Below are 23,825 nucleotides of genomic sequence, written 5' to 3'. Positions count from 1 at the left end.
TCCCAAAATATCAAAATCCACAAAAGGGGGTAGAGTGTTTTCATATTTAGCTCCTAAGCTTTGGATTTGCCTTCCTGATAATGTTCGGGGCTCAGACACAGTCTCCCAGTTTAAAAGCAGACTCAAGACTCTCTCTTTAAGAGAGTGGCATACACATAATTCACCTCATACTCCAGTACATTTAAATGCAGACTCTTATCTACAGTATTGCTTCTAACATAATGAACGGCAACTACACTAATCCTTTTCCACCTGTTCTTCCTTTTATTAACCATCCCGAGGCATCTGGAGATTGTGCCAGCTCCAGTAGACAAAGGCCAATCCTGCGAGGATCCTGAGGCACTCAGAGAAGAACTAACTCTATCTGGATTCTGCTTTATGATGGTTTGGAGCTACACATACTGCTCCCGGTCTCCCAGTGATCCAGACCCCTTCTGCCCTCTGCATCTGTTTGACTCATCCTGGTGTCGTTCTAAACTTCACTCTATGTTAACTTAGACATCTTTTGTTATACAGTATAGAACTTCCAACTGCCTAACACAGTATGCCAGCATAAATATTTCTGCTATCTGTTATGACCCAAATGAGGATGGGTTCCCTGTTGAGTCGGGTTCTTCTCAAGGTTCCTTCCTATTGCCATCCCAGGGAGTTTTTCCTTGCCACCATCACCCTTGGCTTGGCTTGACCCTCAGGAACTGTCTGATCAACATGATTCATACACACTTTTACTTGCTCATACACATTTTTATTTATTTTTTTTTCATTTTGTAAAGCTGCTTTGAGACAATGATCATTGTTAAAAGCGCTAAATAAATAAAACCGAATTGAACTGAATTGCATAATCTGCTAAACTCTAAATACTTTCTTTGTATTCCTAAATACTGTACTGTATAAGACTGTGTCGGCATTGAAACCAACTCTCTTTAGGACCCAGCTGTGATCCATTTCGCTGTCTCGTTGTAGTTTTTTTTTTCTCCTACGAGAAAAAAAAAATCATTGAAAGTGATCATTATGTGCTACTGTGATAATGTGACCAGTCGATCTATGGAAGATAGCGTGAATTAAACGAGGCTCTTTTCACACAGACCCGCTCGGCTTGGAGCTTGCGCGGAACGTCTCGTTGACGGGAATTTATTAACGCACGTTCTCGTGCCACGCGCGCGCTCCAGCTGGTTTTAATACACACACGCGCTGTGAATACACCCGCGCCCGTGCCAGTGCCAGCCTGACGGAACTTTAACGCTCTCAAGCCTTCATAGGGATATTTAGTGTCTTAAAACAGCTGTTTCTCGTGGGTACTGAAAGGACACACTTCAGGCGTATCAGGTGGGTGTTTTGGGAAGAAAGAAAATATAAATATATGTGAAAAAAAAAACTAAAACGCTTTCCGTCTTAGGCACGATATAAGATGCGTGTACATTCTGGTGTATAACTGATAGATGCCAATCAAACAGCTAAATAGCAGCTGAAGTGCACGTGAATAGCGCCTGCTCGCTCAACTACTTGGGGTTGGAGCGTTGGAGCTGATTTGGGAAGGAATTTATTAATTTATTATTATTATTATTATTATTAGGCTCAGGGATGTTTACGTGTCCCTGAATACCAAGCGAGTCATTTTGCTACGGTAGTGATTCATTTATTATAAATGCACTCATTGCATATAACATTATTTCAGTAAGTTCTTCATGGTAAAAAAAAAAAAAAAACAATCTTATTATTTCGCACACGCGTTATATCACAAAATAGCTAAATAAAATATTACACAACATACAACTGTGCACTTTCGTTTGCTAAGCGCTGAGGCTCGGTTTGGTCAAATTGTGAGTGTGTGGTTTGTTTGGATTTTTGCATTCAACTGGTTTTCTGTGCTAGGTGTGAAGATATGAGGGAGAAGCTGTTCCCGTTTCACGGCTTGCTCTTCTGCGTCTCCATAACGCTATTTTGGCGCACGGGGTAAGAATATAAATCACCTTCCGCTTTCCTTTTTTTTTCGCCGCTTCTCTCTCTTATTTCTGTGGCAGTGTTGATGTGCAGTTAGAAAACCCGCTGGAACTGTCACGAGCGGTTATTAAGTCTCTCCCATGCGTGAAAACACACTTGTCCAGCTCGAGGCGCCTCTGTGCGTAACCGGTGCCCATTGCGCGCCAGAACTGACTGCCGTGGCACACAGCACACTCCTCACACGAACATGGTGTTTTTCAACAAAAACACAGGCAAGCTTCAGGCGGAATTAAACATCTGTGGAGCGCCTCATTCATTAAGCGTTTTAGAAATTCCTCTAGGTGGAGGTGTCTAACAGTTATTGTGGCAGTGAAAAGAGACTGGTGGCAGATTTGTTCATTAAAATGTGTGGGAATCAAAGAAAATGCATCATGCTAATACTCCTGAAAAAATGAAACGATCTTAACAATAAGTAAAATCCCACCTTTTTGTAAAGACAATTAAGCTTCAATTCACAGCACAAGCATTGGCAGCAGTGTCAGTCAAGTTGAAGTGTCGGTCACTGGTTTGGTGAAGTGTTGCTTTGCATATCAGGTCGATCATATTCTGGTAAACCAGTAGAAATGGGGGGAAAATGATCGATTCAATGATATATATATATATATATATATATATATATATATATATATATTTTTTTTTTTTATGGCAATTCATGTATCGCCACACTGAATCCAAAAATGGTATTAAATTTAAATATGTTTGGATTTAAGGTGGCGGCACAGTGTTAGAATGGTTAGCAGCCATGTACCTCTAGGGTTGAAGATTCGATTCCCACTTTGGGTCTGCGTGTATGGAGTTAGCATGTTCTCCCTGTGCTTAGTGGATTTCTCTGGTTTCCTCCCACAGTCCAAAGACATCCAGTTTAGGCTAAATTACCCTTAGTGTGTGAATGAGTGTGTGGTGTGAACATAAGTGACCTGCTATCGGTTGCCCATCTTGTGCCCAAAGTTTCCTGGGCTCTAGGCTTAGGCTCTAGGCTCATTACAGGCCCAGTACAGTATACTGTACTTAAGCAGTATTGAAGATGAATGAATGAATGGATGGATTTGAGATGGTACAATGTTGCAGTTTGTCTATAATCCTACAGGCGTCTCACTCTAATCTATTCACACATTGGCCCGCAACAGAACATTCTGTGTGGTAGGAGCAAATTATTTGCTAAGTTTGTTTAAAATTGTAACGAATTCTGGGAAAAAAACACTATAGAGTTGTGATACTAATGAAATCGAGGTAATTACAGAATCACAGTACAAATCAAATCAGCACCTAGGTATCATAATAATATCTTATTGTGTGGTCCCCTGTGATTCCCATCCCTATAAACTATCCTTTTTTTGGTTTTTTGTTTTTTGCTGCCCCAATTTTTCCCTGCACAATCAAAACTAAAAGGAGGCCAGCTGGATAGAAAAACATTCAAACTGGCAGCACTGCATGGGAAGTACTTTACAAGTGATCGAATCAAGCCCATTGTGGTGCTTGTGGTCCTAGTATCTGAATGCCCAACCTTTTTTGAAATATTGATTGGCACAGTAATGCATGGGCATCTGAGAGACAGAGAAGCATGGAAGTAGTAAAAACTGCCAAGACATGGCTGGAATTGACTGGAAATGGTGCCAGATATAAAACTCTGAACTAGACACACGAAGGGATGGCCATCTGTGGTGCACTATTCAATTTTAGTACACACTGTTCCAAATCACCCTAAGCCCCATGGCCCTGTTTTAAATTCCTGGTTTGGCAGTGTTTTCAAGCTGCAGACCTGGTGTGCAACTGATCAAGGCCTTAAGGGTGTAAATGTGCGCGTTTGGAGCATCCCTCATGAAAGCAGCAGATTGCAGGATGTTAACTGTTTTGTATAGAGATAAGTTAACTGTATTGGTATAGAGATAAGTGACATGGAATCTACATAATCACACACTTTTAAAATGTACAGTAGTTTAGACTGTTTACCTAGCGAGTGAAAATTTATAAAACTGCTTTGCAAAGCGAAGACCAATGAAATCTTGATTTTTGTTTTCCATTTGAAGACAAATAAAGTTAATAATTATTTCATAAATACCTTCAATCAAAACACAAGATAACACATACAGTTACAGTATGTGCAGTTGTGCACCTGAGTTCATACAGTACCTCCGATGATCTTATCTGATGCATACTACAGTATCTAAGGTCAGACCATAATACTGATTCTTCACAAAGTAAAGTAATAACGAATTGCACAGAATAAACTAAATACTTTAAAAGGACTCCAACTTGATTTATTTTCCTCTATTTTTGGCTTTTTGTCTGTACATCTGCCTGGCTGCTTGTCTGCTGTCTGTTCACAGGAAACCAATGTTTTTTTGTGATCTGCTTCCAGTCATAATAGCTTTTATGTAAGACACTGTCAAAGGACAAAGCTGTATCCTGTTTCATTCTACAGCATATCCATAAAGAGCTGGGATATTCTGGACAGAATTGTATGCCTTTTTTCTCATTTGTGAAGAATACTAGGCTGAATTACTGCAGAGGCTTCAACATTGATAGTTTAGCCATAGCATTTATAACCATGATCCCTTGATTTTTGGCATTTCTGCTTTTCTGCTTCATACAGTACCTAAAACAGCAGGCGCATCGAATGTGAATAAAATTATCCTGGTGAAAAACTTTGCTAAAAGGGAAAGGTCACAGGACACAAAAGACACAACTGCTTTTGGTAGCAATTCCTTTTGCTTAAATTCAGCTTAATCTAGTTGAGCTTTTTGCAAGCATCAGTGTAGTGTATAAATAGTAAACAATGGGGCAGGGCTGTTGTCTCTTTAGTTAGTAAAAGTGCCAGGTAGAACATTCTGTTTGTCACTTATATTTGTATGGTGTTGGCATGGAGGAGTTCTGTCTACAGTACCAATGTATGTTAGATCTTGGGGCGTAAAATCCACTCTCGCTGCAAGAATGGTCTTATTATCAACGTTGGCACCTTTGTCAAAAATTCTGCCTGTGGGAGTATTTTTCTGATTGCATGACTGTTTCCGAGGAAGAGCTGGCAAAAAAGGTCACTTTTGCAGTAAAAAATCTTACTAACAGGGGTGCATAAATTTCAGTCTTCAGTTTCCAGTGTGATGCTGATGTCAATGCGTTGGGTACTGAATAACCCCGGATACTAACATATAGCGGATACGTAACCATAAGCAACATGATAGCATTGTGCTTTAAATTGTGTCTTATATTTGCATGTCTGATTGGTCCAACACTTAATCCAGCATTTCCTGACAGTTGCAGCACTGGTAACGATACTCACTTTAAGATTGGTCCAAAGTCGTGCACATAGTAACTCACTTATGAACAAACAGAATAGTTTAGTTTAAATAGTCTTTTAGATCGGTTTTAACCACTATACATTGTCCACAGGGAGCATAGAAAAGTGAACAGGTATGGGTTTAAAATAAAAAATAGTAATAATTGAGCATTTCCCTGGAGATAGGTTAGAATTACTGTACAATGAATGTTACTTTTAAAGTAACTAAATGCTAAACAATATGTAATAATGATAATATTAAGGATATGTAGTCCAAAGAAATGACAAATGTGCGTCTCTGGCATTTTTTGTTTGGCTTTAAAAGAAATGCACATGTCTTTTTTGTGGACAAGCAAACTATATATTATATATATGTTCTTCCTTGAGTTGCTGAAGACATGTGCTAAGGTCTGGCAATGCAAAACTTTAATGAAGTACCAAATAAGCTGAGAAAAGCTCTTGTAGCCTTGCATTTTTAAAAAAATCGGTCTGAAAAATAAAATTTTTTATGCTAATTAAATCAAATAAAGCTTCAGTCATCATACCCGATCACATCATAACTTGCTTGTATATAAATATGAATGTGAGTCAAAAAATTATCCACACTCTGGCTGTAGAATTTATTTAAATTATCATCTCACATAAATCATTGCATGCTGCCCTTCTGTTGTGCAAATCACAAGTGAGGCATAAAAAAAAGAAAAAAATTTGGTCGTTAACAATACATTTTTGGCTATGTTCACATTAGCCTGAAATTACTCATTAATTAATTTTACTAATTCTCATTTCGTACCTTGTGGTAACAGATTGGATATGTGGCTTAAATAAGAACAGTGAGATTGGAATTCATGTGACTTTTTGCTTTTGCGCATGTGTAGGGCGCAACGTCAGTTAGCACCAGCAGTGCAGGGATTTTATAGCAGTGCTAGCAATAGCTGCTAAAACTGCTAAAGCAGTATATATCCAGTATATAGCCAATGTAATATTTTATATACTGGAAACTTATTAATTTTCCTTAGTCTGTATTAATGCATGGAGGCTTAACTAGCTTTGCCAAGCATTATTACATAATGTTAGCTATCTATTCATTTAGTCCAGTCAGTTAGTTTTCAGGTAACCAGAACATGGGACTGGGCAAGCACGCTGGAGCTTTCACTTGCCCAGTGGGGAAGCTAATAAATGTATGCCAAGATGGAATCCTCATTCTACACTCATGGTACTGTATGGTTTTTTTCTTCAGCAGCAATGCTCAATGACCTATCACATTAAAATCACTCCAAAATCTACTCAACATTGTTATACACATCACTATTAAACAAAACCCATTTGCTTCAGGAAATAATTTAATAACACTTACGTATATACACAGTTAGCTGTATTTAAATGTTTGAAACGCAAGCAAATTACTACTAGCAAAAACTACATTGCAATCTATTTGGAATGGCTAGACAATGACTAATGCACTGGGTCAGGTGGCAAATGCCATTAGCGTGTGATATGAGTGCAGTTGGAGCGATATGGAGTGTCTGCTCGGGGACACACTGTAATCACTGGGAAAAATCTCTCAGTGCTCTGAATACTTACTCGACTTCCGCTTCAATTTACACACATGACTTGGTCATTACCAGAACAATCTAACAGGACATAAAATGCTTATTGATAACTTAAGAATGAAATAGAAATGGAAATAGGGCTAGGAGTTAGAAATGGAATGAAAATAAAAACAGGAATAATACAGGCTATAAAATTATGTAATTCCTGAGGTGTTTTGGATTTCAGACTTAATCACATTTAGTTTGTTTTTTGTATAGCGCCCTCTCTCTCTGTCCCGAGCCTTGAGATTTGATGTGACAGCTCTGCCTGAAGCGCCATGGGTAGGGTTTGGAGATGTGTGAACGCTGTGGCCCTTACCAACAAAAAGTCATGCAGCTGATACGCTGCAGGATTAGTTGCCTAGCTACTGATCAAAGTTCAGCTTAGTGTGTAATTGCCCATATCACTTCCATACATATTTTCATCATTGTTATAACCATGCAGAAACATTTGCGTTTTTGCAGGTGTGAATGCATGGCATGAAAACTACAACCACTCACCAGCTAGTCTCGCTAAAATCCCATTAAGAATTTAGTGCCTAATTTTATTTTTACTGAAACTTGTAGAGACATTAGTGGGCTGGAAGTTGAATATGTTACTACTCACTTACATACTTACTCACTCTCTATAGTGCCTATCCTGTACAGGGTTGTAGCAGGCCTGGAGCCTATCCCAGGGTACTGGGAGCACTGGGGGATATACTCACTGGGGTGGCAATTCACTGCAGGGCACAAGCTCAAACACACTCTCACACTCGCTCACACTATGGCTGTTTTGAATACACCAACGCATGGTGCGATAACACGCATGTGTTTGGATTGTGTGAGGAAACCGGAGTGACCGGAGGAAACCCACAAATCGCAGGGAGAACATGCAAACCCCATGCTACTGTATGTATCTTCAGAAATCCTAAATTGTACATGACCTCCATGCAGCTATAGTGCATTTATTCTTCTATTTGCTTTTGTCATGTAGGTCAGTTAGTGCTGACGCCTCAACAGATGCCTTCAAAAACAATATCACCCTCTTCACACGCATCTTGGACAGACTCCTGGATGGCTACGATAACCGACTCAGACCTGGGCTAGGAGGTGAGATTTTATTTATTACTTATATGGCATGTATATGGCATGTCCAAATGCTGTGTCATTTTGCTATTTTAAATTACTTTAAAAAAAAAGGCTTTTAATTAAATTGACAAACTTCTTAAAGTTCTCCACAGCTCTGATTTCCCTCAGCTTTTAAAGCTTGTGAATAATTTATGGCCCTTTAAAGCTTAGATGCCCAGTGCTTCGTCAAGTGTTTCCTCAGCATAAAGAACACACTCGGCCACTCCTGCACATTCTTAAGGACATTGTAAATGCAAAATACACTTCTAAAAGCACATTTGCTAACTTGTCATTCCAGCAACAACAACAATCAATAGATTTTAGGGTTTTCCTTTTGTCGCTTACTTTCAGGAATGACATAAACAGTCAAGCTTAGAAAAACGATAGGCATTTTTCAAAGCTTTATAAAAATATGCAAACTGAGACTGCCTACAGCAAGCAAAGTCTCCCTTACCATTTCACTCCTTTGCAGAAAGAATAAGCCCGCAGCCTATATTCATAATCAGTCTTTCATAACAGTTCAAGCCAAATCGAGACACGAGGAGTAAAACCTGGCAAAGATTTAGGCATAAACAAGTGCCAAAATCAATTTACTGCCTCAAAACCCTGTCAAATCCTCTTCAAGGGGGGTATTTGTAGACTAGCCCACACATGTTCCAGCGCTGAAATGTACTGAAGAAACATTAATTCTTTTGCAGTCCAGAGTGGTGTGCATAACAGTTAGAATGGTCCTAACAAAGCAGAGTATTTGCTACCGATGAAACTGTGCAACTGTGTTTTTGTTGTTGTCTACCCACTACGCTAACATACACAGGTGTGTCAAGTTCTGCGTAATTACATTTTTCATGACTTCATGTCACTGCACATTGTGTATGACATACGTAACACTTTTTGTCATATTCAGACTCTGTGTCATGCTGAATGATTGTTTTGGTTACTTAAGCACTACTCTTCGGTGACTTTATATAATCCACTGCTTCTTTAAATACTGAAATGTGCTGTTGGTTCCATAACATTATGGAATGAAAGGAGGTTTTCTGGCAGTTAAAATGACTCATGATAACAAAACGATTAAATGACAAAACTGACAACATTTAACACAGGTATGCTATTGATTTCTCTTCACAAATAATTTTTTTTATGATTTTTCACTTGTCTGAGTGCCAGTGTGTCAGTATGCTGCTGTGCTGCCTTATTTGCTTCCAAGCTGTCTTCTTGTCATATCTTAATGAAGTTAAATCTAATAAGCAATGATCATTAGCCATAACTTGATTAATGAATTCAACACGGATGAAATCACAGTACTGTACGTACATACTGTATAACTTTCGTACCATAGGCTATATCCTACAATTTCTCATTGTTTGGCACACAGTAGTAGTGTCATGATTAGCATCGCCACCTCGCTCAATCCTGAGCTCCTGTGTGGGTTTTCTTCAATCTTATTTAGTTTATTTCCTACCTTTTAAAAATCGTTGCATTATTTGGGTTGACTACAATATATGTGAATGATGGTCGCTTAGAGCCGTTAGATGCACTTGTCTCATTTTCAGTGTACGGTTGAATAATATGACAAAAATATTCTATAATTTCTGCAATACAGAATATATAGGTTTACTCACAAACTGCCAGCAATATAGAAGTGTTATGGTAAAAAATCCCAAGTTGTAAAAATGTAAAATAATAATAATAATAATACAATAAAAATAAAAATAGCCTTTTTTTCATTTTTATAGTTAAATTCTTTAAAAATATATAATTTTTAAAAAACATTTTACAATAAGCTACCTCCACTTAGTTTCTAAATACAAAAAACTTATGATATCTATTAGTACTAAGTGACATAATATTAATATCACATATATTACTTGTCTAGTATTCAGTATATGCAGATTAAGTACATAATATGTATAAAATCAGTACATATGCATATACAGTATACAAGTCCTTGTACTGAAATCGTCTTTTTGGTGTCTTTACTGATTAGTTAATAATACCTTGTTTTCCTGAAGACAACCTAAAGAGACTTGATTTTAACAGACAACCTTAGGGCTGGTCTGTGAGCCCACTGGGTGACATTTCGGACACAACATGCCCAAATGGTCTGTTTATTTTTTGCTCCGCTAGCAGGAATAGATCCAATAGGCCACATGCACTTTAATGCAACACCCATGTATTGCTAGTTTGTTGACAAACCTTTATATCATAATAGTTATTTTGTGTCATAGAAATGCCTTTGAGAATCATATATTTTTATTAAAATATCTGCCACCTTGAAGTCATGATATTGCATAAAAATATTAATATTCCATCATGATTTTATTTGAAAGACAACATTAAATAGACAAAATTAAAGCAGAACACCTGAGAATTTTGAATGCTTACGGGCTGCAGTGTATTAAGGAGTTTATTATAATGTAATCCAGTAAATTTATGGGAGGATAATTTCTGGGCAGACCTGGTATATAGAAGGCAGAATTTGAGGACATTCTTCTACAACACATTACTCTACAACACTAAAGTCTTAAACACTCTAGAGCAGGGCTTCTTAAAGTCTGGACTCCTTTCCTGATCTAGACTGCATGGCAGGTGAATCCAGACCCAGCCCATGCAATAATACAGTGTAATCAAGTGCATGTCATTCATTTATGTACACAATAGACGGTCATGCGTTTTCCACGCTCATCTACACTGCAGCGAAATAAAACAGCCAACTTTTTAGAATGTCACAAGTGCACCGCAGGTAATGTGTTCATGGTTACTTAGCAACAGCAGTGCCACAGGAGCGCAAACTCCAGAGTGCTTTGCAAAGAAGAAGAATGCGGCGTGTCTGGCATTTTACACACATTGTTAAACGTGACATGTAAACGGCCACTTAGTGCACCATGTAACTTTTGCTACAAAATCATTGTGATATTACAGTGTCTTGTTGTGTTGTCTGTTAAGCTCACGGCTCCGTTAATATTTTTCTCCTGTAGTTAAATAATTTTCTGGTTTGAATGGACGTGGGACAGTGACTTAGTGGTTAGCACTGTTGCCTTGCGCCTTCAGGATCAGAGTTCGATTCTTATCTTACGGGCTGTGTGCATGTTCTCTCTGTGTTTGGTGGGTTTCCTCCAGTTACTCTAGTATTCTCCCACAATCCAAAGACATGCAGATTAGACTAATTGGTGTTCCCAAATTGACCGCAGCGTGTGAATGAGTGTGTGACTGTATGTGTGTATGCCCTGCAATGAATTGGCACCCTGTCTAGGGTGTACCCGGCTCGTGCCCTAAGCCTCCTGGAATAGGCTCCAGGTCCCCGCGACCCTGAAGACAGGATAAAGCGGTATAGAAGATGAGTGAGTGAGTAAATGAGTAAGTGAATTTGCAAATGGTTCAGGACCGTTGACCTTGAAGAAAAATCAGATTCTGAAGAAATGCTTTAAATTGCTCACTGGCTTGAGGCTTCATATTATATTATAATTAAAGTTTACATTCTTCTAATTTATTTTAACCTGGATTGAGATAAACTAAGGCTAACCCTGTTGTCATGCAGGAGGTACATGAGCTACAGACAATTTGTTCCTGCCAAAATAATCACTCTTGTTTTATCTTATACAAACACTATGAGGGCTGACTAAGGCTTTTTATTCAATTTTACATATCATGTTTAATGTTGTGACTTAATCTTGACTTCACTGTACATTACACAGTCAACAGTGTGAACAGTGACAAAATGTTCTCCCACTGTTATGACAGAAATATATCACTAGAATCTTGTGTGTGATTTTAGAGCATTCCAGGTGAATTCCTATTGCACTAAAACAACTGGCAACCATCTAATTGGTTGCCTAGTCTTTTGACAATCTTCATCTGTCTAATGTCCAATGAACTTGAACATGGACAAATATAAAATAAACATTGTACACTGAAGTATTCACTGTATTCATACGTATATACAGAGATCATAAGTGAATGCTCTCATGTAAATGTGATCTTAATACTATTCAAGGAGAGTCTTTGTCAGTAATATAGTATATACTCAGCTCACATTCTATAGGTGAGTTTGCTGCTGCATAAATCATTTAAAGACTGATGAAATTCGAAATAGAGGCAATGGCACAGACATTAAATCAGCCATCACATTAAAACCACCTGCCTTATATACAATAGATCTGCCACCAAAGCATCTCTAGTCCATTGAGTCATGGACCCCACAAGATCTCTGAAAATGCGCTGTGGTATCTGGCTCCAAGATGTTAGTAGCAGATCCTTCTATCTTGTGAGGTTGGGCCTCTGTCGAGTCGACTTGTTTGCAGTGTGGCAAGGCAATTAACCCTGCTGAGAGAGCCTACTGTCATTAGGGAATACCATTACCACAAAGGGATATAGTTGATCTCCAGCCATGTTTAGGTGGTAAAAGCATCACCCTGCCTGTACAAGCTTCCCTTCTTTCCACTTTTGTCATCTGGAAGCGTTGCAGATAGCCAGTATTAACTTTTTCAACATTCTGTGCTACAGTAGCTGTCCTGTGGGATCAGATCAGACAGGCTAACCATTGTTGCCCTCGTACGTCAGTGCGCCTTGGGCACCATTGTCACAGGCTGTAATTCCTTAGACCACTTTTAATGGGTACAAACCACTGCATCCTGGGAATAACCTACAAGGCCTGCTGTTTTAAAAATGCCCTGACCGTCTATGCTCTGAGCCAATGCAGTTTGGCCTTTGTCACTCAGATCCAACCTATTTTCCTGCTTCCAACACAGAATCTTGGGTGACTGTTCACTTGCTGCCTGATATAGCGCATCCCTTGAAGGGTAACAAAATAATCTATTTTATACACCTGACCTGTTAACAGTTTTATGTTATGGCTGTTATTGATTTATAATATAACATGCTTATGTGAATTTGTGTTTTAAAGTGAAAATTCTCCGACCATATAAGAAATAACATGCAGGATCATTATCTATGCTTTGCTTTTGAAATGAAACCTTTCCCAAGACAGCTAAAGAGCTTTTTATCGACTGATTGATCAATGTGGGGCTGCGATGAAGAAGGATCCCAAAGCCCTAACGGAATCAATTATTCCTTTTTGCTAAACTAAAATCAACGCAGTGCTTTTACAAAATCTTATATAGAGAGTGTGCTGAAATGCATTTTGCAAGTTCACTAAAACCCCCGAATATATGCAGTATACAGTATAATTACATGCCATTGCAGTGTAACAAAATGACTCATGAAGATGAAGAATAAAGAACATGAAGACTTTGTGACACATCAACCAGTAAGCTATGCATGAAAATGGAGCAACAATTCCACAAGGCATTAGCACATCCAGTAATTTAAATTTTAAATATGCAATGTCATTGACTCAATCAGATGAAATTTCCTAGGAAAAGTACTTACTGTAGAAGCCTTCGCTGGCATGAATTAGCTGGCAACAGCGAAGACTGGTGAGGTAATAGAATACCAAAATGAAGGAATAATAATGTCACCTTGCTTGTTATTGCTGCTTTGTTACATTTTAAAGAGCGATTGTGCAGCGAGATTCAGTGTTCCTTCCTGACCATCATCCCAGCCATTTAAAATTCTTCCATCCTCATTGAACCACACATCTTGCTATTTCTATCATAAGACTGTGCCTGATTAACTTTTGCACAGTTAATGATCAGCCAGAGGACATTTGTCACAGTCTGAAGAAACAGTTTTATCGTCATCGCATTGAGGATTTAATACCCTAATAAAAGACACATCCAGGTGCAGCATAAACAGATGATTATTATTTTGCCCTCGAGATATCATTGACTGTGTTGAAGGTGAGATTTTAGCCTTGTCCATGCTCCAGTGATCTTGAATTAAAGAAGAGCCACGTGATAACTCTCTTACTGTTGTTGCTGAAATGTGGGTTGTGGGCTAGCAAAACTGCTTGACTGCAGACGGAAACATTCCCCAATACAAACACACATGCACATACAGTAGTAAAATTTGCATCACAGAATGAAAGATGTGAAATACTTTAAAGACAGCCAGAGCTGAAATCTTACATATTGCTGTGTTTTGTCTTGGTTATGTCAAATGAAAAAACAGGTAGTATTACAGTAACAGAGTTCCGTTGTTCTTTTTCAACAAGAGAAAAAAAAAACAGATGTCGGGAAAGCTGTGTTTTTGTGTGTGAGAAAGAGAAAAAGAGAGAGAGGGAGCAATGAGAGTTGGAGAAAAATAAATTGTGCAGCTTCCATGTCAACCTGTCAGAGTCTGCTGTCTGATAACTGCTGTCATCTGCTGAATATGTGAACACAACTCATCCATAAGAAAGCGACTCCAGGCTAGAGGATTTCCCAGGAGGCAAGCCTCCATATGAACACATCCCATCTGGACAGATCCTCATTCAAGAGTATGCTTCCTAAACAGTGGCCGTTTTTTAAGTATAACCCAGCCACTTTACATTCACACACACACACACACACACATCAACCTAAAGGATAAACCAGATCTGTGACCCATGGCAGGTGGAGGATATGGCTGAAGGTAATTTAGATGGAGACAAATAATGTAGATCAAATTGTTTCTGGTTACCAACATTAAGAAACATAATAAAGTTGGAAAATGGAATAACTGACTATGCAAGTACATAAAATGTTTATTTTTATTATGCCACAAGTGAATGATGAAGTTTTTAAGGTACTGTATTGGATATTTATCCTATCCATAACTAAGCAGGTTCATGCTGCAGCATGATTGAACTGTCCCATACCAAATAATGTAGTTGCATGTAAAATTTATGCAGTTATCAATTCAGGTATTCATAGAATCATCCAGAAACAAGGGGGAAAACTGTGTTCTTTGATCGTGGTATGAATGTTCCTGCCCATGGACTGGTTTATGTATTTCAGAAACCACTGATCTCCTGGGATTTTCACACAGAACAGTCTCCAAAGTTCTAACAGAATGGTGTAAAAAAACAAAAGGTATTCTGTGCACAAAGGATTACTTTAAAACACCTTGAAGATCAGAGGATGCTTGTCTAAACTGATAAGAAGTATATGCTAATTTTAATACACAATGGTTAAAATCATTGTGAGCAGAAAAGACTATCATGGGTTCATGGGTCTGAAACTAGACAGGAACATATGAAAGAAAACACAGGATTTTTTCCTACTTTATGTATTATCTGTTCTGAACTGTCCAATTTTGAACCTGTACCCCTGATATCTCAGATTTCTGTTTCACAGAAAAACCTCAGGTTTTCACATGTGCTTTGTGATGTTTTACGCATTGTAAAATGATACCTTGTCAGGTACCAAATTTCAAACCACAGTGAACACAAGTTTCCTACATTTTAATGTTTTATGTAAAGATTAACTGTAGCTCCTAATCCTGTACATAGATTTTCCTGTAAATAAATTTCATGCAATATGCTGCTGCCACATGATTGGCTGACTAGATACTGCATTAATGTACAAGTGTACAAATGTTCCTAATTTACTTTTTTTTTTTTTTTTAATTTTCTCGCCAATATTAGTCGTAGCCAATTCCTCCCTGTCACTAGGTGGCTTCCACATTAAGGCTACTACTACCACTCAGCCATGAGGGCAAAGACTATCACGTGTTTCCTTCGAATCGCATCTTTTCGAACTGCTCGCTCGCGCACCATTAGGGGCGGAGTAACACACTCGGAGGAAAGCGCTAGCCGCTCCTTCCGCGTGCACGAGCTTACAGACGCCCCTGATTAGCTGTAGAGCTGTGATTAATGTGGGAGCGCAAGTACCTCTCATCCCTCCCCCCCCGAGAGAGCTCGGCCAATCAGCTCTCTCTGTGCTTCCGGCTGTGAGAGGAAAACAGCGTCACCCAGGGTTCGAACCAGCGATCTCCAGATGTTAGGGCGAGCACTTTACCACTGCGCCACTCGGAGGCCCAAATGTTCCTAATTTACTTGATGGTGATTGTACAGGTATATGCCAACAAACAGTGATTCTCATATTTATTAGGTAATTGCTATTTAATCGGGAAGCTGATCACCTGAACATCCATGCAACTATCCAGTCAGACAATCATGAAGAAGTATTGCAATGGACCAAAATAGGTAAGGAGCTTTAGCTAGCACATCAAACATCAAAATTGGCAAGGAAAAAAATGACCATGATTTTAGAATTTACCAACGGTTTCTAGAATTAACACAACATTTTGCCAAGCAGTAAAGCATCTAGTGAGCAACAGCTCCGCAGACCCTTCAGAAAAATGAAATCTACTAAGACTACGAAGTATTGGTAGGGGAGAGTGTAGCCAGACAAGACAGGGTGGTAGTGTGTAAAATGACCCTGGTGGTGAGGAAGGTGAAGAGGACAAAGGCAGAGCAGAGGACAAATTGGTGGAAGTATGGAAGGATGCTGTGTAGTCTTCAGGAAGGAGTTGAGACAGACTCTGGTTTGTCAGTAGGTGTTTCCAGTTGACTGGACTACTACAGCCAATGTGATCAGGGAGACAGGTAGGAGGATACTTGGTGAATCATCAGGAAAGGGAAAAGTGGACAAGGAGACGAGAAAGTCCAGGAGTGTATACAGGGAAAGGAGCTACTGTAGCTAAGAAGAAGTGGGACACTGAGGGGACTGAAGAGAGTAGACATGAGTACAGGGAGATGCAGCATAAGGTGAAGGTACAGGTGGCAAAGGCCAAACAAAGAGCATATGAGGATTTGTATGCCAGGTTGGACAGTAAGGAGGGAAAGGTGGATCTGTACATGCTAGCGAGGCAAAGAGATAGAGATGGAAAGGATGTGTACAGCATGTTAGATTGATTAAAGATAGGGACCAAAATGTACTGACAGGTGCCAGGAGGGTGATGGGAAGATGGAAGGAGTACTTTGAAAAGTTGATGTATAAAGAAAATGAAAGAGAATGAAGAGTAGAAGAGGTGACTGTTATGGATCAGAAAGTAGCAAAAATCAGTAAAAGTGAGGTGAGGAGGGCGTTAAAGTAGTAGTTAGTAGTGCTTTGTAGCGAGAGCAGGAGACAGGTGGAGCAAAATCTAGAGAGGTGGAGGTACGCTCTGGAAAGCAGAGGAATGAAGGTTAGCCGTAGCAAGACAGAATACATGTGTGTGAATGAGAGAAACTCAAGTGGAACGGTAAGGCTACAGGGAGCAGAGGTCAAGAAGGTGCAGGACTTTAAGTACTTAGGGTCAACAGTCCAGAGCAACGGAGAGTGTGAAAAGGAGGTAAAGAGGCGGGTACAGGCAGGTTGGAATGGGTAAAAAAAAGTTCAGGTGTGTTATGTGACAAAGTATTATCACAGGACAGTGGTGAGACCAGCGATGCTCTACAATGATTAATGTACAGAAGGAGCAGTTGGTAATAAGGATATGGTACAGTGGGGCAAAAAACTTATTTATTGTGCAAGTTCTCCCATTTAAAAAGATGAGAAAGGCCTGTAATTTTTATCATAGGTATACCTCAACTATGAAAGACAAAATAAGAAAGAAAAAACAGAATATCACTTTGTAGGATTTTTAAAGAATCTATTTGCAAATTATGGTGATAAATTTCATCTCAATATTACAGAGGTAAAAAAAAAAAAGTCTTCACAAGGTTTTCACACACTGTGGCTGGTATTTTTGCTCATTCCTTCATGCAGATCTCCTCTAGAGCAGTGATGTTTTGGGGCTGTTGCTGGGCCACACAGACTTTTAACTCCCTCCAAAGACTTTCTAGGGAGTTGAGATTTGGATACTGGCTAGGCCACTCCAGGACCTTGAAATGCTTTTTACGAAGCCACTCCTTCGTTGCACGGGTGGTGGATGTTTCCACCCCCATGCTTTACAGTAGGTATGGTGTTCTTTGGATGCAACTCAGCATTCTTTCTCCTCAAAATACAAAGTTCTATTTTGGTTTTATCTGACCATAGGACATCCTCCCAATCCTGATCTGGTTCATCCAAATGCTCTCTAGCAAACTTCAGACGGGCCTGGACATGTACTGGCTTAAGCAGGGGGACACGATTGGCACTGCAGGATTTGAGTCCCTGGCGGCGCAGTGTGATGGTAGCCTTTGTTACTTTGGTCCCAGCTCTCTGCAGGTCATTCACTAGGTTCCCCTGTGTGGTTCTGGGATTTTTGCTCACAGTTCTTGTGATCTTTTTGACCCCACGGGGTGAGATCTTGCGTGGAGCCCCAGATCGCGGGAGTTTATCAGTGGTCTTGTACAGTATGTCTTCCATTTTCTAATAATTGTTTCCACAGCTGCTTTCTTCACACCAGTTTTGGTCTTTCTTTCCTGGGATGATCTTCATGAGAGGGATTCCCATCATGTTGCTTGATGAGCTTTGTAAATGCACTTGACTATACTATTCTTGCAAGAACTGTTCTAAAATGACTGACCTCGTGTTTTACAATAACAAATTGTCTGTTGTTGTTACTTAATTACCTAATTTTATACAGGATGTTTTATTTCATAGTTTTGAAATCACCAGTATTGCTCTAGAATGCAGAAAATAAATCAGAAAAACAAGACTGCAATAAGTAATACCCCTATCTCACCTATGCGGTTTGACTCATGGTGAGATGTGGAGTTAGGCACTGTGAGTTGCTGCGATTGCCCGCCGACGTTTCGAGAAGTTCTGTAAGTACCGCAAGCTTTCGCAAGGACAGGCAAAAAAATTTAACATGTAACATTAATTTTTTGCGCGGAAAGATGGAAACGTACTCACAGCGCCAAAAACTTACAATGAATCATGATGAACCGTACTTATGGCCACCGCGCGAAACCGCGTAGGTGAGATAGGGGTATTACTTAAATTAGGTAATTAAGTAACAACAACAGACAATTTGTTATTGTAAAACACGAGGTCAGTCATTCTAAAACAGTTCTTGCAAGAATGGTATAGTCAAGTGCATTTACAAAGCTCATCAAGCAACATGATGGGAATACCCTCTCATGAAGATCATCCCAGGAAAGAAAGACCAAAACTTACAGCTGCTCAGAGAAGCTCATTTAGAGTAACCAGCCTCAAAAATCGCAGATTAACAGCATTGTTATAAATGCTTTACAGAGCATAAGTGGCAGACATATCTTAAATATCACCTGTTCCAAGGAGATTATGTTTTATGTGCGTAATTACAGTATTTATAAATATTTTTAAAGCCTTCAGCATTGTTTAGCAATGTCGAAAGACCATGCGTATATATGTATATATAAATTCATTCCCACTTACTTGTTGAATGTCTTCATTTGTGACCCAGTATAATGTTTACAATTAACAAAAGGACAGGGAGACACAGAGGCATTAAGATTCTCTAGGTTTGATTTGACTTTGGTCTCTTCAGCAGTGTTCTATGATTTAATTGTGCATTTTTAAGCATTTTAATGAAAAAAGCAAAATGAGAGTTGGAGCACAGAGGGAAAAACATCAAGGCAAAGCTAGGTCTTTGAAAGCAGCATTTTTCCTCCCTCTGAGATGAATTAACCAACCTACATTACATATCTATTAATAAACTAGAACATCATCCTGAGGCTCTAGATGCATATCACATCGCAATTTTAAACACTAAATTATGCCAACCCAGGACGCCCTCTTTTTTTATTTAAGCATACGTGTGAATCATTCATAATACTATTGATTTTTTTTTGTGTTTATACTTTTTGTGCATTCTGTATATAAAAATGCAGATAATCTCTTTGTTTTTCTTGTGGAGAAGATGCTAACTGATGGTTAAAATACTTTTTTTATTTGCCATGATGGCATCACGGTGGTTTAGTGGTTAGCACTGTCGCCTTGTACCTCCAGATTCCAGGTTTGATTCCAGGGGTCTGTTTTCAGGGTCCTTGGCGTTCCCTAAATTTCCAGTAGTGTGTGCGTGTGCCCTGTAATAGATTGGCACCCCGTACAGGGTGTAGGCCACCTCGTGGCCTTAGGCTCCTGGGATAGGCTTCAGGCCTCCTGTGACAGTGTATACAGGATAAAGCGGTATAGACGAAGCGAGAGTGAGTGAGATATTTATCATCTTTGGCACACATGAATAATCACATAAATACATTCTATTATCTACAGCTCACGCAGAATATGGTACAGCATTTTTTTTTATGTATGGTCTTTGACCGAGGTCTTTGTAAAAGCTTGTTGTTTTGCATTAATGAGCAACACTTAGCAATCCGCATCTAACTCTGAGCAGCCACCACAGAGAGAATAAAAAGCCTTTCTGACTCAACCAGGCATAAACACGAGCAAGGGCGAGCAGAAAGCCAGACATAAAGAAGAAAGAGAAATGTCTATTTAATGACAATCACCAAAATAGAAAGAAAACAGCAAAAGGTTCTTTCAGCGGCAGAGACACAACACAGAGACAGAAAAGACAGCACTGAGGTGTATTCACAAGTACTCCGAGGCATCTTTTCATTTCACATGGGAATATAGTCAGGGTGATGGCAGAATATAAACACAAGGTAACAAACATGCTTATAGAATTTTCTCCATATTCATAATAACAGCACAAAGAAGTGTCTTAAGCTTGCTAAAAAACAAACAAGAAGTTGTGCTTTTTAGAATTTTGTAAACAGCACATGAAAACTGCATTATTTTTTATTTATTTATTTTATTTTATTTCGCCTCTTCCCCCTTTGTTCCAGATCGGGTCACAACAGTGAAGACTGATATCTATGTCACCAGTTTTGGGCCTGTTTCAGATACTGATATGGTGAGTGCACTGTTCTTAATATTTATTAAGCAACAAATAAATTAGCCACATTACAGAAGTAACCATACTGTATGTATGAAATTAGCAAAATAAACAAAATAAATCTCATACATATGCTACCAAAAAGGCCATGGAGTGATGTTAAAAAAAAACAACAGCAGACGGAATGCATTTCATTTGCGTTACCCTAATCCCATTATCTGTATCTTTTTTTTTTTTCAAGTAAGGTAATTGGTGACTATACCATGACTACCTTTGGAGCAATAAAACATAGACAGGTGTAGTGGTTAGCACTGTCGCCTTGCACCTCCAGGGTCCGTGTTCGATTCCCGGCTCTGTGTGCATGGAGTTTCCTCCGGGTAGCCCGGTTTCCTCCCACAGTCCAAAGACATGTAGGTTAGGCTGATTGGGGTTCCCAAATTACCTGTAGTGTGTGTACTGTATGTGTGTGTGCCCTGCGATGGATTGGCACCCTGTCCAGGGTGTACCCCGCCTGGTGCCCTAAGCCTCCTGGGATAGGCTCCAGGTTCCCGCGACCCTGAATACAGGATAAAGCAGTATAGATGATGAGTGAGAGAAAGTGATTTCTTTTACTTTGGAATGAATTGAACATAAATCTTTAATAGAAGTCAATTTACAGTAAATTTTTTGATGGGTTTATAAAAACAACATAGGCTCAAAAATATACATAGAGGATAAAAACATAATAAAATCATCTGATTATAGCAGGCTTATATACAACCTCAGATAAACAACAACATATAGCTTTTTTGCCATGCTATTATTTTTTAAACCAAAATGAAGCAAAAGCATGTAAACAATACTAAGTACCTATAATACGGTATAAAAATTGTTGAAATACTGTTTGTTTTTCGTCAAACATGGCGCTGGACAATAACGCCAAACAACTCCACTTTGGTCTCATGTGTTCATATGACATTGTTCCGAAAAGTCTCGTGGTTATTTCAGTTTGTTCAGATAGGATTTTGCGAACCTCAGTTGTCATTTCTTATTTGTTTTTTTTATACAGAAGAGGCTTTATTAAAGGCTTTTATTCTGGCAGTCCTTCCAAACAAACTGTACTTGTTCAGTTTTCATCTAATTGTGCTGTCATGTGCTTTGACATGTAACATGCTCAGTAAGGCCGGTATGGTCTGAGATACAGCTCTTAGGGGTTTTTATTTCTCTGAGCATTGCACGCTCTGACCTTGGGTTCAATGTGCTGGGACATTTACTTCTGGGAAGATTGGCAACTGTCTTGGATGCTTTCCACTTTATAACTTTTCATGATTTTTAACACTGTAGAACTCCAATGTTGTGTAGAAATGGTTTCAAAGCCTTTCCCAGATTAATGTGCAGAAAAAAAACGCTTCTCTAAGACCATTGCTTATGTATCTCTCTCTTGGCATTGTGTTTATTAAGAGAAGCTTAATATTGACCACATGTTTATACTTTATGTTGTGTGTCTGATCATCCTCAGACCTGTTACAATCAGATGATTTTTGTTTTTGCACAAAAACACACACAAAATTAAAAGTGGGGGTAGTAACTTTTATACATGATGGTATACTGTATTGACAATGATTATAATGCTCACAATATTTGGATAAATCTCAGTAAGCAGGTTCCACTTTCATCAGATGCTTTTAGTAGCCATCAGCAAGCTCTTGAAGGAATTCTGTTTTTTTTTTTTTTATTCTAAGCTTAAAGTTCATAGTACCATTGTCTGGTTGGAACATTCAGTTTTGTTCAAGTTTTAACCATTTAGCAGATAAATTGATATTATCCTAAAGAATTCTGAGGTAGCCCCCCTCCCTCGTGACTGTCGGCAGCACTTTAATAATAATTATTAAGCTAAGTGGATGCATGTATATTTTGACCCTGTATGCATAATTTAGATACTGTGCTTATATCAGAAAACCCAAAATAACTACACCATTGTGCTTTAAATTCTACGGTTTTACTGGTGTTGAACAATCATTTTGCCCCAGAAAAAAAAAAAAAAGTTTTGTCTAGAACGAGCAAGACACACCTCATATACTGTTTGTAGAGGCCAGTAGTAAATTGACAGTGCTCCGTGGTGGCCCTGTTGGCATCAGATGGCGCCATATCTAGGGCTGAAATGAAAAGTGATGCCACCTGACTGCACACCGTGTCACGCTGAATTAGATTCTTCTCCCCTGATAAGCCAGAGGAAGCAGCTCTATGACTCATGGATCCTCCAGCGCAGCTGTCTCCATTATCAATTCAAATAGTGACGCAGCCAAAGGAAGCAGCTTTTTAATGCAGGTTTTAATCAGAGCAGTCTAAGCATAGAACCAGACACAGCATGGGGTGTAAAAGAAGGCAAAGCTGTTCATAAATAGAACAGGAGGTATGCAGATATGCATAGTGCATATTAGGGGTGTATCACAATGATGCTATTTGTTAAGTGCTCCAAGTGCTTGTATTCAGATTGTGAATCTGGGAGTGGTGAAACCTACAAAAGATTGTTTTTTTATTTTTATTTTTTTATTATTATTATTATTATTATTATTAAATATGAACCCAACTACTATACTCTCTGAGAAACAGTGGAAACCATAGAAAGAACAAAGATAGGTAGAAATGCCATTACTTTAAGCATGCTGTAGAAATTCTGGTTCTGACAGTTCCTCAACCTAACTCAATACATCACACAGGGTTTATAATTAGATGTTGCCAGACACTCCTGTATGGTGTACTTTGGGCTTGATCCCTTGCTCTTCGTTCTTTGCTTTAGCACATCAACTCTGTCCTGTCCGTGTAAGATTAAACACTTCTCCTGCTGCTTCAAAGCACAGAGAATCACAAACCAGCAGGACATGTCTCACCTCCCCTCTATCACTCTGCCCTTCTTCTGGTTCCTCTCTCTAGCTGTCTGTTCAAATCCTCCATAATCCATCTTTTGTCTTCTTTCACAGGTCTCCCTGTGTCTCTTTCCTTTCTGTCTCGGTCCATTCTCTCAGCTTCATGCTGGATTAGATTATCTCTGGAGAGAGACCTGTACACTGCTGTTTTCCTTCTCTTTTTCTTTCAGAGTATAAGGATGTAAAGCATCTCTATTTACTGTTCACTGTTTAGCTACTGTTTACTGATTTACAGCCCCCTTCCCCATTCCACTTAGGACCCCAATCCCCCCACCCCCACCAGGGCACGTCCAG

At 39.0% G+C, this 23,825-nt stretch overlaps 1 protein-coding gene across 1 annotated transcript in view; it reads left to right on the top strand.

Annotated features, from left to right (window-relative positions):
- Positions 1-1,051: 1,051 nt before the first annotated feature.
- Positions 1,052-23,825, top strand: part of LOC128532259 (gamma-aminobutyric acid receptor subunit alpha-2) — a 60,149-nt gene continuing 37,375 nt past the window's right edge. Inside the window, exons 1-4 of the mRNA XM_053506500.1 lie at positions 1,052-1,326; positions 1,873-1,953; positions 7,844-7,959; positions 20,576-20,643. Of these exons, the coding sequence (XP_053362475.1) occupies positions 1,883-1,953; positions 7,844-7,959; positions 20,576-20,643 (255 nt within the window). The 5' untranslated portion in view covers positions 1,052-1,326; positions 1,873-1,882. The remainder of the gene's footprint in view (positions 1,327-1,872; positions 1,954-7,843; positions 7,960-20,575; positions 20,644-23,825) is intronic.

The sequence above is a fragment of the Clarias gariepinus genome, chromosome 10 (genome assembly GCF_024256425.1).
Source record: "Clarias gariepinus isolate MV-2021 ecotype Netherlands chromosome 10, CGAR_prim_01v2, whole genome shotgun sequence".
In the NCBI taxonomy this organism is placed as follows: domain Eukaryota; kingdom Metazoa; phylum Chordata; class Actinopteri; order Siluriformes; family Clariidae; genus Clarias; species Clarias gariepinus.
The sequence above is the reverse complement of the archived record's forward strand: the minus strand, read 5'-3'. Positions and strand labels throughout refer to the sequence as shown.